Below are 20,506 nucleotides of genomic sequence, written 5' to 3' on the forward strand. Positions count from 1 at the left end.
TTTCCCCTAATATGTCTAGGCTATCTCAAAGTACTTCAGCTTAAATATAGGGTAACCATTGTAGTATTAGCTTAAAATAATGCCCTAAAAGGTAGAATCTGTTCATCTGAGAGGCAGTTCTTATTAAGATGCAGTTACTTTACATTTTAAGTTCTGTGTGTGTTGCTGGTTTTGTTCTGACTTTCATCTAAATGAGCACAGACAAGGTGATTTTGCAGTTAGACCATAGACTCTTTTGAACAGACTGCAATGTCTGGTTTTTCTTTTAAGCTGTTATACTGCAGGAATTATCAAAATATTCTCATTCCTCAGCAAAAGGTATGTGTCTTCTCCCTCACCTCTGTTTGCAAGACACAGTAATCTACCAGTTTGATAAGGGGACACCCCCCACCCCCCAGTTTGACATGAAAGGCTATTCAGTAGTTTAATTGAATGCAGTCCAGTGGGCTGCATAATTTGTGATGTAACAGCAATCTTGTACTCTTAAAATAGTATTAAGGTATTTTACAAATACCACTGATTGAGAATATCACCTTGTCTAAACAGGTGAACTGATACATCTTTAGAAAAAAGGAGTTATTGGGATAGTGAATCAGTAATTCAGAAACAGATGTTTTAAATTTAATGCTTTTAGTATTAAGGAAGTAGTTAGGAGCTGTGGTAGTCAAGCTTAGAGAGCATCTTATTTTATAGCCATCTGCACTGTAATCTTTCCAGGAAACTTGAAATGCTATGACTTACCTGTGCTCTAGGTTACAAACTATGAGTAAGAATCCCTCAGTATTATTAAAAAAATGTTACATTTTCTAGTATAAATTAGTTTTCATGTTTCTTTAGAGGGAGCAGTTCAGTATAATACCTGACATCTTAAACTCAAATTTGTATATGATCATTTTTCTGAGAGGAAGTTTGGATGGGGGGGAAGGTTAGTACTGTAGCAGCCTTTAATATAATCCAGAACTCTTCCCTGCTATGTAAGCTGAAGGAGGGGACAGATATATGATCAGGACCTCTCTTCCTTCTGTCCTTACAGTCCTCTAAAAGGGTATCCATGTGGTGCATGTTCTGGGAAAACTGTAATGTTAATAAGATGAGTGTCTTCTCAGGAGATAGCATTGTCATCTGGGAGGTATAGGTCCAATTACCTGCTTTGCTTTGGACATAGCTCCAGTTGCCTGCTTTGCTTTGGTGAAGTCCCTCTGTTTTCACCACCGATAGATGTGGTTTCTTAGTCATGACCTGTGAGACCTCCAAAGGTTTCCTTGCAGACACTGATAGAGGAGGTCTGTGATTTTGGGGGGAAAAATACTTAAATGCAGGATACATTTGGTTACACATCACTACTTAATTGTATTTTGAAGTTGTTCCATAATCTCCATCATTTCATTACCTTTGCATAGTTTGCTTAGCATATTCTATTGCTTTGATAGCTGCTAAAGCTTTAGCAGCTTACAATGGTAATGCCGAAGTGGACAAAACAGTATTAATTTAAAACCAAAATTATGATGGTTTTATGCCCTACTTGAATTTGTGAATGGCTACACATTTAAAAATGTGTTTGCCCTAGCTATACCACCTGTATGTTACATACTAACTTGCTAACTTTTTTCTAACTATGTTAACAATTTATGATTTGATGTAGTGAGTGAATCTTGTGGATAATCTCTGCATATAATTTTAGGCAAGAAAGATGACGATAAATTTTGTTGTAAGATTGAAAAAATTAGGTTAGCAGTGTAGGAGGAGAAGCATGAGGAATGCTGGTCTGAGACCAAGTGGGATATATGTGATTGTCACACTTATTTACTGTCGTACAATGGGAAGTATATTTGGTCATCTTTACTCTTAAGAATTTAATTAAGAGAACAAAACTGGTGAAATCACAGAATAAACAAAGAATGCCAAGAGCAGAAGGAACTGGAGTAAAAGGGTGAAGAGGAGATTAGGCCATTGCAAGATGCAGTAAAGAGAAGTCAGAGTGGAAGAGGACCCCATGGCAAGGTAAATCTCAGAGGCAAAAGGAGAAGTATTGTGTAATTGTTTCAAAGGAAGTAAAAATTCAAGAGACTGGAATATAGATTTTCAAAATTAAAGAGAATTCTCCTGGGAGGGTAATACTCAAAACCTAAGTTAGTGTAGGTGGCAGAAGTGTTGTGTAGCAATTATATAATATATAAGTAAACTAAGTTTGAAAATAAGTATGGGCTTGGCTTACATTTTGTTAAATATGAGCATCTGAGGCTTGTTTGCTACTTAGCTAGCTAAAGGTTTGGCCAAGGAGACTGTCAGTTCGAGCGTGTAGGGCAGCGAAACATGATACAGAAATGTGGGAGATTAGAGAGGAGTATTGAAATACAACAATTCTGAAGTGCTTCCAAAAGAGTTTTTTTTAAGAGCAGAGGTAGGGGAAAAACTGATGGCTGCAGAAGACCTTTTACTTTGGGTGATGCATCCTGGTAGTTGCAAAAGCTCTGTACCCTCAGTTCTAAGAGCAGCATAGAAGCTGACAAAAGCTCAAGGAGGGAATGGTAAAGAACTGTCAGAATTAACTAAATTCTAACTATTTTTCTGCTACCCGGTTTAGTATATTAGTGCTTCTCTGTAGACTCTGGAGGTATAGCTTATAAAATAGGGGAACTAGGATGCTTTAAATGAAAGCATTAAAAATAGATAAGAAAGTTGGTGGAAGGTAGCTAGTTAGTACAACACCAATACCAGGAAGCAAAGAATACACAAAGTGCACATTAGATAGTCAATGGGAGGGGTGGTGCTATATGTCAAAAAATGTTTCTGGGCTAAAAAAGAAGAAATACAGGATTAAGACTATACCACTAATCTCCTGACCAGGATGGCAACAGTGAACTTAATAGGTGATAGGTTGCGAATTTAGTTAGCAAAATGGTAAGGAGAAATACACAGCAGTGGTGGTTACAGAAGTACAGTAACACAGTGGAATGCACGGAAAGAAATTCTAGGCAACATGAATGAAGTTTTCATGAAGCAGGTAGAGGGGGAACCTTCACAAGGAGAAGCAAGTCTGAACTTGTGGAGTGGTATTCAAAACACTGTTATTGAAAAGCTGTTCTGCACCTCTGCCAACAATGTACTTCGATCTAGCACTGCAAAAGTGGTAGCAGGAGGTCCACTGCTGAGGAATTTAAGTTAAATGAGACAGAGATAAGTTAAAAGGAACTCAAGAGGGACAGCTGAAAGGCAAGGTGAAAAAAGAGATTCTCATACAGCTGCAGCATAGAAAAATATATATATGCACATCATGGGCTATTTAAACCTTTATAAAGACTTTTCTTCACATGCTTAAAATCTCTGCTGCCACTACCAAGATGACTTTTGCTCTTACTGCTACATATTGTTTCATTTTCAGGATTATGACCCCCTTTAGGCTGTGCCCTATTTCACAACTGGATTTCTGTCAGGTTCACAATTTACCTTGTCATTGCTGAATCCGTGAACTGCACATGCTGACTTAGCTTTTACTCTGTATGTTTTAGACTTTCAACTATAAATGCTACTGAAAAAATTGAGTTGGAAAAATTAAAGTTGCCAGCGTACAGACAAAACTTTTCACCAAAGAAATGTTGCTTTGTCAATGAATCTTTCAGTATGGCTCATTTAATAATAGAAAGAAGTTTAATGAATAAATCTTTATAACTGTAGATATAACTAACACCTTTTCATGGCTAAAAGAAGAAAGATTCAAGCATGACAGCTTTATTATTTTTAATTGATATGGGCCATATACATATTTCCCTCTTCTTGGTTTTAGGCCTGAGGAGTTCATATGCCAGTCAACACAGTCAACTAGGACAAGAATTACGATCAACTGTATCTCCTGACATGCACATCACCCCTATCTATGAAGGCAGAACTTACTACAGTCCTGTGTACCGTAGTCCTAATCATGGAACAATTGAGCTCCACCAGGGATCCCAGTCAGCATTATATCGAACAGGGTCAGGTGGGTAAAGGGCTTCCAATGCTCCTCCATTGACGGTGTTCCAAAGTCATGCTTAATTTACTTACTGGAGTTTTCCTGGAACCTATGGCATATAGGAGAACATCTATGAGATATGTAATGGTAGTCTAAAAGTTAAAACTAGATGTTATAAATTAATGGAGATAGAAACTAGGTTTGGAGGACTTAAAATAACCAGCAGGAATTAAAAAGCTTTTGTGATGTTTGCAAGAAATACTTGGGGCTATATATCAGTGTCAGCTTAGGGTCAGAATATTTTCTGTTTGATATCACACATTTGGGTACATCCAAGCTACTTCATGACACAAAAAATTTATTGCTACTTCTTGCATTCTCTGTGCATCATTCTCTTATGAATTGAGTTTGTTCGTATTGTTTTAATTCATCAGTACACTAAAATGATAGCTTGTACATTTAAATTACCTATCACATCTTTCACAGTAAAAATACTGGTTTCATCCAACTTCTCAGCAAAGGGTAATGTTAAAATACTATACCTGAAGATTGTATATTGAAACTGAAATATATCTATAGTATTTCATAGAATTGCTACCCGTATATTATGAAGTGCATAGGCATTAGATTAGTATTAGAACTGATTTTCTGTAAAGAGAAATGTAATACATGTTGCAGTGCAGTTTGTTCTTTAAGGTTGGTTAATAATTTGTATGGTGGAGTAATTTCCAGAAACTCTCAAAATATTAGTGATTTAATAACTCTCTAGAAATGTTTATAGAGAAGTCTGACTCATGTGTCATGTTTTCACACATTTGAAAATTGCTTTTTAATGGTTTTTTTTAATGTAACTGAAATACTAATAGTATGGAATGTTGAAGGAAGAAAGTTTTTGCAGTTCTCCTATTTTCTGCAACCTAGAGTAAATAAATTAAGTTTCTCAGGATGTGCTAATGAGGAAATAAAACTCGAAATTGGAATTCTCTATTTACTTGTCTACCTAATATCACTTAAAGAACAAAAGCTACTCTGTTGAGTCAGGAAGATACATGTTCCTGTTTTTTAAATTATCGGCTTAATCTTTGAAATCATCTTCTTGTTGGCTTTTTGTCAGGGAAAATGTACATGGAGTTGGGAAAAGGAAAATATCATATAAACTATATAAATTGGTTTTTGTCTTTTTCTTTTTTCTATTTAGTACAGTTGGCAAACTGACGTTACTGTTAGTAATTGAATTTGTTGAGACAAGCTGAGGCATAAGCCTGATTCCACCAAACCTTTAGTTCTGTAACTAATCTCTCTATCTTCCCTGTGACATTGAGTAATTGCTCCCTTAAATCTGGTGATAGCTTTCAACATTAAGCACGGTACACATTTTTAAGACTGGGGTTTTTTGGTGATGGGTTGTGGTTTTTTTTACTTACACTTCTAACCACGTAGCGCCTCTTCTCTTCAATAGACATTTGTTACCTAGTTTGTTTTAATACTGATTTTATACTAGGAGTCGGAAATCTGCAAAGATCATCCAGTCAGCGTAGCACACTCACATACCAAAGAAATAATTACGCTCTGAACACAACAGCTACCTATGCGGAACCCTACAGGTCAATGCAGTATCGACTATCAGAGTCCAGTTATAACAGGCTGCAGCATGCAACGCCCGCTGATGATGGGACCACGCGATCTCCATCCATAGACAGCATCCAGAAAGACCCCAGGCAAGTCCATTTGTGCTTTCAAAAATCACACACATGTGCTGTAATAAGATTTTTTAATACATTCCTTGAATATATATAGCACTTTGTTGTGCATATTCCAGTTTTACATTGTTTAAACAATCATGACTAATTTAGATATTAAGATCTATACCTTTATAGCCAAAGTAATAAATGCAGTCTACTTGTTACAGTAAGAAAGAGCAACTTCTATGCATTTAGCTATTACTACATTTTTCTTCCATGTTTATTTTTCATGTAGAAGTTATTATAGGAAATACTTATAAATTTGATGAGAATTGACTGGATTCCAAAGATTTTTGAGTAACTCTACAGAGCACCCTGTAATATTGTAGTAAGTTTTCTCTTTCTGGGAATGAGAATCAGGGTTTGAAAATTAGAAAGTACATACCTAATGTATTTGAATGAATTTTTCATGAGCAGCCTGCTTAAATTTCAAAACAATGTACGTTTAAAAAATATAGATAAATGTACCATTTTAAAAGCAAATACACGTTCATATTTTTAAAATAGTTAAATACTTTGATGTTGTAAATGTATGTACACAGTGTGGGCATGTGACAAGTGTAGTACTATCTTTACAATTTATTAGAGACACTATTCATTAAACCCTTGTATTTTAAAATGGGAGTATCAAAACCCAGTCCATGCAAAGCTTGGAGGGATTTATCGTACTGTTTATCTTCAGTATGGGTATGTGATTGCTAGAAATTCCAGTCTGTCTTTAGATTGCCAGTTCATTGAGGCAGCTTCTAGACAATCCTCGGTCATAAAAGCACATTACACGTTCTGGTGGTTTAGAAAGAACTGAAAGCAGAGCACCTCATAGCAGAGGATATGGACTCCAGTCATGCCTCAGGAGTCTTTCACATGGAAACATTCAGGCACCAAATTTTGAAAAAAGATAGCTAATAGCTATGGTCAGACTAGAGTCTTACACTGAAATCTTTTGGGATTCCTGCATTACAGAAGGCTCATAGCAGGATTGAGTTATTTTCTAGTTAGGCCCTATCCTTCAGTCTCGAAAATAAAAGCACTGGTTTTAATAGATTTTGTTGCTCTGTTTATTAGTGGAAATTAATATATTTATTTTTTTTTAAATAGATACTGAGAGGCTGGATTAATTTCATTTAACTCAATGGTACATTCATCTAAATGATGTTAATAGGCTAATCGTAGCTCTGAGTAGTAATGCTTGCTAGCTGCATGCTACTGCTGGCCTATTCTGACATAGCTTACAAGAAAAGTTACTTATAATAGGGATGGTTCACATTCATAACAAGAAACTTCAGAGAAATTCTGACTCTGTTTTCATTGCTGGTGCACCTTCTTATCTCATAATTACACAGTGGAATAGTTTTTACCTTACATTTTAATCTGTTTCAGTTTCTCATTTGCATATCATGCTGTTGCAGAGGTTAGGTTATTGTGTTACAATAGCCTCAGACTGGGTATTTGAAAGCATCACTCTAGAAAAGAGTGAGGGAACATTCAGAAAGCCACTAGTTTTATTAGAAAGGCAGTTTTCCCTAAGGTCTGCCTATCATTAGTATGGAGAAATAAACCTCTAAGTTGCTGAGCAATTTAAAGTAGGCACATAACTGAACTTTCCCTTTTTGGTGAGTGTAGGAATCCTGGGGAGACCTGACTGGCCAGGCTAGCGTTAGCCTTTGAATAGCTCCCCAAATACTATTCTTGGAACATCCTTTTTTGTTTGGTTGGTTTGGGTTTTTTTGTTTTTTTTAAATTTACTTGGATTTTTGAGCATGCAAAAACTTAGTTACTATTTTTTTCCCCTCAATCTTCCTTTACAGAGGAAGATAGCCCAACAATTAATGAGTATATTTCTAAGTCTGTGGATTGGGCATGGATATGTTTAATGACTTTTCCAGGATTTCCCTCCACAAAATCATTTTGTTTAATGAAGGAGATTTGATTTTAAGTTTACAATCCCTGAATAAGACAGATTATGCAAACTTCCTGCATCTGTTCATGATGATGAAATTTCAGGCTGTGCAGCTTTTGTTGAAGTATAATTGACTTCAGACTAGGAAGAATGTTGAACACTGAGCAAAAAATGTTGTGTGGAAGAGATGCCCCTGAGCAGTGTTGTTAAGTGGGTATCTGTTGCATTAGATATTTAAGTTTGGGGAGATTTATGTAGGTTGCAGTGTTTGGGTTGGTATAATTTTAATATATATATATATTTGAGTGATCAACAACCAAGCTAACTGAAGAACATACGATACAAAGCGTCCTTTTCCAACTGGAAGCCTGAAGGTGATGTGACTCATTATATATACCAGTTTTTCCTCCTAGCCCTGATACTCCAGAACAAAAATGGAATTGTTGAAAAACACTTCAGATGCTGTAGTAATTCTACTTAATAAATAAACATACATTTATAACTAATGCCTTCTCTTGAATGTGTTCATCTAATGAAGGGAGTTTGCTTGGCGAGATCCAGAACTGCCTGAAGTCATTCACATGCTTCAACACCAGTTCCCATCGGTTCAGGCGAATGCAGCTGCCTACCTTCAGCACCTGTGCTTCGGAGATAACAAAGTAAAAACGGAGGTACTGTACTGAGTGCGTTTCTGTTCCTGGGGAAACTATAAAAGAAAAACTAGACCTCTTGCCTCTTTTTTTTTGTCATAACACAGTATTTTGGACCCTTTTGTGTTTCTGTTTGTACCACGTGTATGATAATATTGAAGTACCTAGGTGTGTGTAATTACACACACAGATTTTTCCTGTCATAAGAGGCTGCATGGAAATTATATGAAAATATTTTACATCAAGTTGTGTAATCTAGCAGAACTGTACAGTATGTTTACCAGAGCCTGTTTTTGTGTAACCTGTTGATGACTGGAGACTAAAACCCCAAGAATTCTGAAAGGCTTTCCCCTGGTTTTGATCAAGATGTTTTAAGACATCATAGGGAATGAGTGAGCTGTCAAGCAAGGGAAAGAAATCCAACCCTAGAAATATATAGAGGATATTATTTGTGTCAATATAATGTGGAGGAAGGATACACTTGAGTGAACATTCAGATTATTGTTGAAATTTCTGGAAACTGTTTGCATTTGAAGAGCTGCTCTTTTTGCAGAGCAGCTACGAGCTATTAATCTGAAGGAATTTGCTTTTTTGTTCGTATCATATATGTGTGTTATCATCTGTTATTTTCAGTGTAAATATTATTTATGTTAATAAAATGTTGGTGCAACTTTTATAAGAAGATAGCCCAACATAATTTACTGTTGCTGGAAGGCAGATGAAAAGATGGTGGTGGTTTTGATGTTCTGATAAAGATCGCAGTGGTAATCAGATGTAGATAGATTTGTAAGTTAGTCTTGCTGTTTAGAAGGGATATGACAGCTTATTTAGGAATTCTTGGGATGTCATTTGTCTGCACATGTTCATTTATAGGAGATCTTGTGTTTCTTCATGGTTTCCATTTTCATTATTACAGAATTTGTTTTAGAAATTATGGAATGTCACCTTTATTTTTTTTAAAAGTACACGAAGCTAAAAGAAATATGTCAAAGTTTAAGCAGAATTTGAATGTGGTGCTAACTTGTACGAGATGTATGAAGTGGTGTCTTAGTTGTTTACCCTATTTAGCATTAGAAATATTTGATGTTTTAAAATCAGTTCAGGTATAAAGGATTATAGAGATATTATACAATATAATCAAGCTCATAAAACCTTATCCAAAGAAAAAGGTCTTCTTTTTGATTTAGAAGACAAGATAAGTTACAGTAGTCAGAGAGACAACTGTAAATGTAGCCTGCCTTCCACTTGGTGTGTGGAATTTTGGAACAGAAAATTTCTCCTTTTCAAACAGACAAGGTTTAGGTACTGGCAGTTATTTCTTTTGAATGGCAATAATCAGCTGTTCAGAATACTGTGACAGAAAGAAGGAAATTGTCTGGCTTCCAGGAGAAAAGAATATTCCTGTGCTTTTGGGAAAGCAAGCCTTACGTCAGTGTTTCCTGATGAGGCTTTCAGTCTCTGAAGAAGAGCCATCCCTTGAGTTGGGATAGTGGGTAGGGATCAGCATGTTTTGAAAACATGATGGTATCTGTGGCAATAGGAAAGCTGCAGTTCATGTTCCCTTCAAAGCAGAGGCCAGCACAAGAAACTGTTTGGAATAGGAAAGGATCATAATTATTTTAGTGCCAAATTCAGTAAAGCCTTATTTGAGGACTGCTTTTGTATTTTCATTCATTATTTAAATTTATTATTTTATTGCTGTGGTAAAGACCAGATTCATTTGCTAGACTATTAAGGATATTAAAAGCCTAGCAAAATGAACTTGAATGCTTGCATTGCTAAAACCTGAAGGTAAGCATAAGAAACTGCTCCTTTTGGGGGGGGGAATCTTTACCATTTAGCTATGAAACTACACAGAATGAATTAATTACCTTTCCATGTAATAAATATCTATCTGTAAATACATACAATACTGATTTATTAGTTCATGAATGTATCATTTTACAAGAATTCTGATCTTTTTTAATTTAGAAATTGAAATGACTGTTCAAACTAGCAACAGCTGCTATGTTTTAAAATAGTTAATGACTCAGCAAAATACAAGTCTTAAGAATGGATTTCTAGTCCAGTTTTATTTTGAATTATATACACAAAAACTGTATCTCATCAAGTTTTGAGTACAGATTGAAAAAAGGATAAAGCTATTTTGTTGTTCATAACTTGTATCTGTATTACGGATGTGTAGTTTAGATGTTTTTGATGTGCTGTATTGACATACAAGAGGGAGATTTAACTGAAAAGTATGAATACTTATTTGTTGCTTCATTATTTAGTGGGAGAAATGAGAATTATTTGCTTTGAAAAAACCCAACTCTTTAAATCTTTTTTTTTTTTTCTATAGCATCTTGCTTTCAGTGTAGTCTGTATCAAATAAATAATCTGTGAGGTAATATTCATCTCCTAGCTACAGAAATCTTGGCAGGTGAATAACATTAAGCTTAAAGTCCACTGAATGCCTTTAGATACAGATTCCTGGTGGCTTTTGGCATAGCAGTGGCTTGTCTAATTGATCAACGCCAAACTTTGTATCCCTGGATTTACAACTTACATGGTAGTTATAGCTAGGTGTGTAAATATAGGTTTCCTTTTGAAAAATACACATTTTAAACAGAGGTCTAAAAAATTTCCAAGTCACCAGTCTTTCATTTTATTTCTTTTATTCTACTTAAGAGGTGATTTTACAGGTAAAAATCACATACAGTGCTGGTCATAGCCCTTGCATTTCAATTGTTTTTTTCCAAGCCTCTTCAATTTGGCTGGTTTAAGGTGTAGATAAAGATATTAACTGTTTTGATACCCAATGCAATTTTTAAGAATGTAATAGAGAGGAGATTCTGGTTTTCAAAGTATCAACTTAAAATGGTTTGGCTAAATTTCAGTTATGTTTTCATTGAGAATAATTTTATTCTCCTTGTTTTATGGCCAATAAAAGACACTGAACTTTTAAAGCCAAAAATCCATTAAACTTTGTACGCATTAATGTATTTCAGATAGCCCTGTGGCTTGCCAAACTAATTATTATACAGGTTAGAATAGAAAAGGGGCCCCTAAAAGTGCTTTTAATGCTGAACTAGAGAATCCTTAGAACTGTTATGTTTTACATCTCTTCTGACTGTTTGGCCCAGAACCACATCCCGTATAAGCAAAGTATTCAGGAATGGTGGTGTGTCTCTTCTTTTCACCATGGGATCTCCTTCTTAGGGCAGCAGCAGTTCAGCCACTGTAGGCGTGGGATTTTTGAAGAGATCCTATGCCAACTTCAGTAGGCATACTCTGTGTATAGTATGGCACAAAAGTTATTGTGCTGTGCTAAAATAATACCAGGTTGTAATAGATCAATCTTATATTGCAAAATAGCTCATATTTTTTTAAAACAATTCGTAGCAAATATTTTGGTATCCTTTTGGTGGTGATTTTTAATTTAAAACTAATCTTGTAAGTAATACTACTTAGTTATCTCTTTAAAATATTTTTTTATTTAGTAAATATTACAGATTCTAAAATACTTTAATCTTCTGTCATTTCTTTAAGTTATTTTGAACAAAGAAAAGCACTGCATGGAAATGAGATCTCAAAACACAATGTTAAAATTTTTTAAAACTATATAACAAAGAATAAATGCAACTAACCTGTTTAAAGCAAACAATATAAAATTTATTTTTGTTTTATGAAATTTCTGCAGAGTAGATCTTCCTTTTAAAAAGAACTTCAGATATGCCAATAAGACTGGATATATACTAATTTTAACTGATTTGTTTGTGTGTGTAGCAAACTGTAAAAGTTGGCCATTTAAATCTTTGCAACTTCTTATTTCTAATATTCCCTAGAAAGATACTCTGAGGTATAGGAAATTACTTCAAAAACTGCATTACTGGGAAACAAAACTTTAGCAGTAACAATTCTTCTCTGAACACAGCAAATGACTGAAAATGTCCATCAGCCTTGTCAACAAGGATGTGAGTCATTCACATGAATTTTCAGTACAGTGTAACAATCAACTTATTAAGATTTACCAACAATATTTCTTCTTGAAGTACAATGGAATTTACTGTTTTTATAAAAATAAAAGCCTTTTAAATCTGTAGAGTGAAATGGATTAAATCAGTGGGTGCTGATGTTCCCAACATTCCATTTCTAGGTATGTAGGCTAGGAGGAATCAAGCACCTGGTTGATCTCTTGGATCACAGAGTCCTGGAAGTTCAGAAGAATGCTTGCGGTGCACTGAGAAACCTTGTTTATGGAAAGTCTACTGATGAAAACAAAATAGCAATGAAGAACGTTGGTGGGATACCTGCCCTTTTACGATTGTTGAGAAAATCTGTTGATGCCGAAATAAAAGAGCTTGTAACAGGTAAGTTTTTAATAGAAACAAGCAGAGAACTATAATTCAGATTATTTTTCTGAAGTGGCCAAGAATGGAATAACTGGTAATTGACTGGCATTGAGTATATCGACTGGATTTTTATTTGTACGTTGGTATTTTTTGTGAACACAAAATTACTTATTTTGATTACTGACAGTTAAAAGTATTAGCATAGAAGTATGGATTCACTGGGAGAAGTGAATCTTGAGGTAGTTGCACAAAAGCTCCACTGAGGGTAAATTTTCCCCTGGTATGATTGTCCTACGTACACAGCTAGGTCTTGGATAGGTATTTCTTTATTGACTCCTAACATTTGTTTTATTACAGGCTTTTTTTTTATCATCTGCTGACAACAGTTTTAAATAAGATTTTGCAGAATTCATAAGATGGTCCCAGACTAAGTAAATGTGTGTTAAAGTACAGACAGAAAATTGCAAGAATGCAAATTATAGAAGCATCTCAGTGCCCAACCTGCTCGTAGAGTTGTGGCAAGTGACTGTGTACGCACTCCTAGTCTCTTGAGTATGAGGTAGCAGATTTTAGTTATAACCCATGAACCTACTTAGCACTTGGTGCAGACAAAGTGCAGAAATAATAAATGATTTGCAGTTCTAACACATGAAAGAACTCAATTTCCATCAAAACAACGTAGATTTGTTGGGTACTGCATACATTTGCTATCTCTTTTTCTTAAGATGGGAGTGATTTGTCTATGAAGGTTTTAGGGGACTGAAAAATATGAAAGGATAGAAAAAAGCAGAGTTTTCACTTTCTTTAAACAGTTCCTCTTTCAAATTTCAGTAGCTCCCTCGTTTGATTTTGTTAAGCTATGAAGCTTAACTACTTACCTACTAAGCAAAGCTCCACAGCAGTGCTCAAGTTCGAAGTAACAGAGATGTCATATTGGGAGTCTTTCCAAGTTATTTCCTTGTTTAGAAAAGCTATTAAGTAGAGAAAGGACTCTGTACAGAATGTATCCAAAGCATTTAAGTTTAAGTTCATATGCAGGCTATCTTCCTTAAGTATTTTTCCACATAAGCAATCATTAAGATAACCGGCAGCTTTCATGTTCTCTCTGGAAGGATACAGTTTTTTTCTTAAGAACATATGTAAATGGAATACTTAGAACTAGAATTACACATTAGCTGCCTTGTTCACTCTACAAAATTCACTTTTTATGCATTTGTATTATTTGTGCTTTTAAGACGTTAAGGATGGTTCCGCAGACAAAGCCAAAGTCGAATTCTTAATTATAGAAGGTATTTAGTCACTATTTAAAAATAAAAAAACAAAACCACAAACCCAACCCTACGCTGTTATCTTTCAAAAAAGATATAGCGCATCATTTGTAAATAAAAAGATTTTTCAAATAAATATGGTATTTAATTTGAATTATAATTAAAGATGACTACTTCAGAAAAAGTGACTCTTTTTAACAGATATATTTTTAGTTTTTTAAACCAGCTACAACAAAATGGAAAGTTTTGACCTAATTATCTTCTGGTTAAGTCAGTGGCAATGACTTCTGTTACAGTTAGACCAATGCTGAATGCTTGAGAAGAATCCACAGCAGAATTTCAGAGCTTAGGGATTTTTAAATGCCTTCTATAAAGAGCAATTTAAAGAAAAGAAGTGGAAAAGATCCAATGATTATTTGTTTAATAATTAAAAAACTCGCCTATGTCAGAACTAAAACTAGCAAACCATATCCAGTTTACTATGTTCCCAGATTAAGATAATGTAAATACAGAGAAATTGGTATCAGTGTACATCCCTAGAAACAGTACATGTCTGATTTCTAGTTTAAAATTAGCACTGTTCATTACTGCTGTAGTTTATTCATAATTTTTCATACAAAATGGATTTTCCAGTGTAACATTTCTTAATGAAGTACAATGCTTTTCTTTTTCCTGAGGATGGTCTGTCTTCCTTACTAAATGAATTATACTTTCATTATTAGCAGTATCAATTGCCTTTGAAAGATAACAGGTATATCAGGTGTCATTGCAAATGAAATTTCATCCAGTTTACTTTATTGTGCAGTTAGATGAAAAGTTTATTATCCCAGAGAAGTGAAATTAGAATAACAAACTTCTTGCCATCTGTATAGATATTTTTTCACATGAATCCATTTATATAAAATGTGTGAGGAATTATTTAGTCAAAAGCAGTTTTTTTAACCTCAGAAGTTATTTGGGAACATACCCTAAAGATTAACTATAAGTTTGAAAAGCTACCATACTGGGGGAGGGTTTAATTGCACAAACATGTTTTAGAGGAGTTAGAAAACAGTAGGAATACTGGGGTCTATATTTAATTAACAATAACTGAAATGACAAGACTGAAATGCAGAGAGATAAAGAAGTGGAAACTGAATAGAAAGTTACATTAAAAAAAATACAGGAAGCATAATTGCAAAACCACAAGAATGCTTTAAGAGGGAAGCAAGTCATCTTTTTACTGGCTATAGATTATTCAGAAAATAAATTATATGAAAATGAAGTAATACTTTTTTAAAAAAAGAAGTCTTTAAAAGTTGGACTTTGGAATGCATTGGAAGAGGATAACTCTTCACTGAGCTTGCTCCAGCTGCATGCAGTTTCCACCACTGCTGACCTATGGCAGCCTTGCTGTCCTGTGCTCTGCAGTCAAAGAGCCTTTAGAAGGGAAAATATGTTTTTTTGGTTTGTTGGGGTTTTTTTTTTTTTTTGTAATTGCAACACATTCAATTAGATTTCAGCACCAGCGCTTTCTGGAAGCTACTGTTTTTCACATTGTAGCACAGCTTCAGCACTAGGCAGCAGAAGTGTTGTTGGGGCCTCCTTCCTGACAGTGTACCAGAGCTCCATTCCCGAGCAAGTGACATGAAGGATGTGCGCTGGTTTGTGCTGCCTGGTTATGTTCTCACACTGCAGTCAGCATAGCCCGGAATCAATCTGTGAATTTCAGGATCTCGCATCTTGGAAGGCTCATACAGGAGAAAACTGTATACGAGGTAGAAATCAAAATATGCATGTTCTTGAACCCAGGTGCAGTTTCTAACAATTGAGTCTACTTTCAAAGAGACCCTCAGAAACAGCCCTTTAATATGTTAAAATGTAAGAAACCGTGATGTACTCCACTACTGCAAGTTTTCCACAGAAAGCGAGTCAGATGCCTACCTTAATAGAGTAGTTTCTAGCTTTTCATCAGATCTTCAACAGCAGAGATGAGCCAGAAACCATGCCCTCCCCAGTGAAAGAGCTCTGATCCACTCTTTTGAATGGTTCGTTTTCTGTCAGGTTTCCTCCCTGAAAGGTCAAGCAAATGACAGTACTGAACTTGGGGGAGCGGTACAATTTTATAGCTGGAAGGAAGGAAAAATGAGCACAAATTCCAGCAACAATTAATCACTAACTTAGCTGTATGGTAAAGCTCTGTTCTTAAGGGGAAAGAGGTTGTTGTTTATGGTCCTGGCAATTCTTCATAGTTTCTTCAAATCAGTACTGCCTCAGCCAGTTCAGTTGATCTCTGTCCAGCAGCACGATCTTTTGTGTACACAGCGTTAGCTTTGTGAGAGATTGCATTCTTGCAGCGGTTCACACTGTGCATCATTGCTTGTGTATTTCTGGAAAAGGGACCCAGGGTTCTGCAGTTCCAGACAACCCAAGGTAACTTTTGAGAAGGTACAGAAATAGCTGCAAGTCCCACACAACTTTGCAAACTAAGCACTCTGTGAAATGGGCATAGTTTCCTTTCACAACTTTCCTGTTACTGTAATATTTACCACAGTTCTATTCTGTATACAGTCCAAAAAGCACTTGTGCAAAACCTGCAGAGGTAGCGTATGATTGTCCATGTTTAGCAGTGGACCTCCGAGCTGGTGCAGCTGCTGAAGAACTGTTAATAAACCTGCTACCTGTTTGGTTAACACTACCTGATGTGAGCAGTGGCAGTGGAATTCGTTGCAGTAAACTTGTCTAGGGTCTTAAAATCTGGATTAAAATGCCATGATTCAAAACCAAAATAAAGCATGAAAACATGCAGCTGGATACAGAGGAGAAACAAAAGTTCTTTGCCACTGGTAATGCCAGGGTTCCATGAATAGTGGGGCCCCACAACACCACAGAGTACAAAGCCATTCAGCAAGGAATGAGCAAATCATACTTTTCTCTTTCCCATCCAGAAATTTCATGTGCAGATTTTTCTTCTTCTTGCCCCCCACCCCCCCTTTTAAACCCATTTAAGGGTTGCTGGCTTACCTTATAAATTTCATGTATTCTTCAAATTAGGTAACAAAATAAAGCTTTCAAGAGTTGCCAAATAAGGGATTTTCCAGACAGAGCAATTATTTTACAATCCTATTACAGTTGCTTAAGTTACATCAGTAATGTAACCAATTCAACACTGAACCTGTAACCAGCAGAAGCAAACCAATAAAACAAAACCCTTATAACACTAAAAGCTACTGAATTGGAGACAAGGTGGTTTTTAATTGTCCTCATGCTTTCATTGCAATCTATTGGAAAAAACAGATTTGTCACCTGAAAATATCACCATAGATCCAAGTCCAGAAGGATTATGAATCGATATAAAAAATTTTGTACATCAGAACAGTTGATACACAATTGTTTTAATATTTTTCGCAGAGGAGAAAAAGTTAGAGACAAGGAGATGTTAGGAGATATTTCCCGTAAAACAACTTCTCTCAGTTAAGGAACATTGCTAGCCTGTCATCCATGAAGAGCTGCTAAGGGTCAACAAACTCAGTCAGTCGCAGCTTACTTTTGATGAACAGTGAGAAAGATGAAGCCAAAGTTCTGCTTACAGATTACAGCTCTTCTAGTAACTCCAGCAACTGTTAGTAAAGTGGCTGAAGATCTAAACAGAATTATTTATCTTGCCTGCTTAATTTTTGCTGTTACAGAAGCTAACCAATCTTGTCCAAGTTCAGTCCAGAAGTGGATAGAAGATTCTTTATTATGAAGAAAAGTGATGATTTGTAAGTGAAGTAGCTGGCATTTGATGCAGTTAGGTTTGATGTTTTTCTATGTTGCTGTAAAGTGGAATCTACTGGTGTTCTTGCACCAGGGCCCAAAGACTTCAAGCAGCATTACTGTGATAGGCATTGACCTTTAGAAATCAATAAAAATAAAACCTTGTATTTCATGAGGTGCTTACAGTCTGCAACAACAAAACTGTTGTAAATCTGAGAAATTCTAGTTAACAAGCTATTAACTTGTAAATGTTTTATTAATTAATATAAATGTGATGTACTGCTACTGCACTATTTTCTGCATTCCATATGCCTTACCATATAATGGTAGAAAAACGCCAGTGACATTTTATATACATTAGTTTCATACTTTTGTGTTTCAGTAAGATCAATTATGATCTTCTTCACTGTTCATTTCTACTGTATATTATGTACTTTGCTGTTAGTTTTCAGCTGATGCTGCCATTTGTAAATGAAAGAGCACTATGCTTGTGCTCTTACAATGCTAGTTGTTTTCCATACCTTAGTATAGGAGATGAAGCTTAGTGCATTTATTAATCTGTGAGTGGAGTTTTAAATATAATTTATTTTAATTATATAGAAGGCCATCAGTTTGAATGCTTGGGTATGTTACTCCTGAGTAATTTCCAGCAATTTTATAGAGAACTTTTTTTTGGAGGTGGTGGGTGGTGTTAAAAATAGTGGCACTATTTTTTCGATACTTATGCTAGTTCTAGTGCTTTCATTGTTGTATTTGGAAAGTTTAGATAGAAACTTGTATTTGTTTCCTTACAAGCTGATAAACCCAGATTGCTGTATTTTGGGGTTTTTTTATGAGAGGATATTTCAGGTCTCAATTTCAGTCGTCTTTGATGCCTGTTGTCAGAGTAGCATTATTAATTGCACATCTGAGATGGCATAAACTCATTACTGAAAAGCATATATTGAACCTTTAAGAGATTTAATGAATTTGTACTAGGTAATCACATAACCTTTTATTTCAGGATTTATAATTGCAATTGAGAAGATGTCAAATTGTCTGAAGTAATGATTCTTTTCAATTGTTTGTCTAAAGATACTGTTTTTAGAATAGGACTAGCAGAAGTAATGCTAAAGGTATCAAAAGAAAATGTCCATATATTTTTCTTGAGAGCTGTTTGACATCAATGTGTTTCAACAGTAACAGAAGATATACTTCATATACACGGAGTTCTTTATGTCAACGCAGTAGAAAAGCAAATGCTAGTGTTGATTTGATTTACGCTGGAATAGAAATTAACAGATTGCCAAGATTTACAAAGAAAATAGCTTTGGGCATACGACCTTTCCAAGCTCAGATTATAGTAGATATGTGCTATAAGAACACAGAGCTGTTCTTTATCCTTCTATTACTACAATTGATTATAGGCCAAATCTTGACCCTTGCAGATCTAAATTAGCACTGTCGTCCATATATTACAGCACCACGTGAGCACTGTTTCACAGCTGTTGTCAGGTCATGGGTTCCAGTAATACTGTCTTGAGGCCAGTGTAGTAGGCTTGTGCATAATCACAGATCCATCTGCCTACACATACTTTGCTTGCTTCCATTCCACCCCAGACCATTATGTGCATGCAGCAAGCAGCATATAGAAACAGACTGTTACTATTTAGTGTGTTGAAAAAACAGTTCTTCATCAATAATTTCTCCCCAGTTGAAAGCACCCCATTGAAAATTATGAAAATTCAATTGATTTTCCAGTATTTCTATGACCTATCTACATGCAATAGGATTTGATTAAAAACAGTTGCAATCGTTAAATGCAATAACGTTAAGTTTTGTCTTTATAGATTCCAAACTACCTGTTTTCACTAGATGTTCCATTTCTGGATTTTTTATTATTTTTTTTTTTCATTCTACTGCATATCATCTTGTCCGGATCACATTTCCAGGACAAAATTTGATCCTTGCTGCCTAAGTGTTGAGGTCTTTTTTTGTTTCTACATAATTTTTTGGTACATAGTGTGAGTTAATTCAAGCGTATGTCATCCTCACAGAAGTTCATCCAACTTGTCTTCTCTCTATACAGCTAGATAAGCTGTTTAGTGTCCACTGGTGTTACAGGGAGTATCGTAGCTGGCATGCAGAGTTTGATCTCAACCTAACTGGCAGACATTTCCTCATCACAGAGCTTTGAACCTCCAGATATGTTCTGAGTGATACAAAACCGTGAAGACTGAAAAGAGGAACTGTATTACTCCAGCGTCTTGTCTTTTTTCCTTTTAATAGTAATTTCCTTCTTGGGAGGAATCTCTTTCTCTCTTATTCTCTACATATTTTTTTGAATCCTTAGGAAAAAAAATGAGAAAATGACCCCCCAAAACCTCAGTCACTGAAACTTAGTGGTTTCAATTTGTCTGTCTGTTTCTGCTCTGTTACAGTTTGTAGAAATTGCAAGTGCTTTTAAAGTGTCTTCTACATGAGGAATGAACATCATCAATTTCTATTATTAAAGGTGTCCTGGAACAGTTTGACCAGCATCTTAGAGCCAGAGACCCAGGACCTTTAGAACAAAAAGCTGATTCTTTCAAATTTTCAGGAAAAAACTGTTAAACCAAACTCTATCTACCGCACTGTTATGTATATGTGTTTCTTCAGTTGGTTCATCTCTGCTCCTTTTAAGCACTTATTTCTATAGTCAGTTCCTCAGAAAAGTCTTCCAGATGATCCTATTTTCTTTTTTTTGCTGGACTAGCATTCATGTTAGATAGTCAAGATCATTTGGCTTTAACCAAAGCTTGTCAGGTTCAAGGATGGGATCTAAATTATTTAAGATTTTTTCTCTCTTTATTTTATAAGTAGTAGGGGTTTCAGTCTAGAAAACCAGAAGTTTATGGGCAAGGCTTTTTTTTTTGCTTTTTTTTTTTCATTTGCAAGTGTTAAGGT

General features: G+C 35.3%; 1 protein-coding gene across 4 annotated transcripts in view; it reads left to right on the forward strand.

Annotated features, from left to right (window-relative positions):
- PKP4 (plakophilin 4) overlaps positions 1 to 20,506 on the forward strand; it is a 104,307-nt gene that overhangs the window by 61,826 nt on the left and 21,975 nt on the right. For all 4 annotated transcript variants that reach the window (XM_075029136.1, XM_075029137.1, XM_075029139.1 and 1 more), the window contains 4 exons: positions 3,785 to 3,976; positions 5,451 to 5,671; positions 8,134 to 8,262; positions 12,380 to 12,593. In XM_075029136.1, the coding sequence (XP_074885237.1) occupies positions 3,785 to 3,976; positions 5,451 to 5,671; positions 8,134 to 8,262; positions 12,380 to 12,593 (756 nt within the window). The remainder of the gene's footprint in view (positions 1 to 3,784; positions 3,977 to 5,450; positions 5,672 to 8,133; positions 8,263 to 12,379; positions 12,594 to 20,506) is intronic.

The sequence above is a fragment of the Buteo buteo genome, chromosome 5, assembly GCF_964188355.1.
Source record: "Buteo buteo chromosome 5, bButBut1.hap1.1, whole genome shotgun sequence".
Lineage (NCBI taxonomy): Eukaryota > Metazoa > Chordata > Aves > Accipitriformes > Accipitridae > Buteo > Buteo buteo.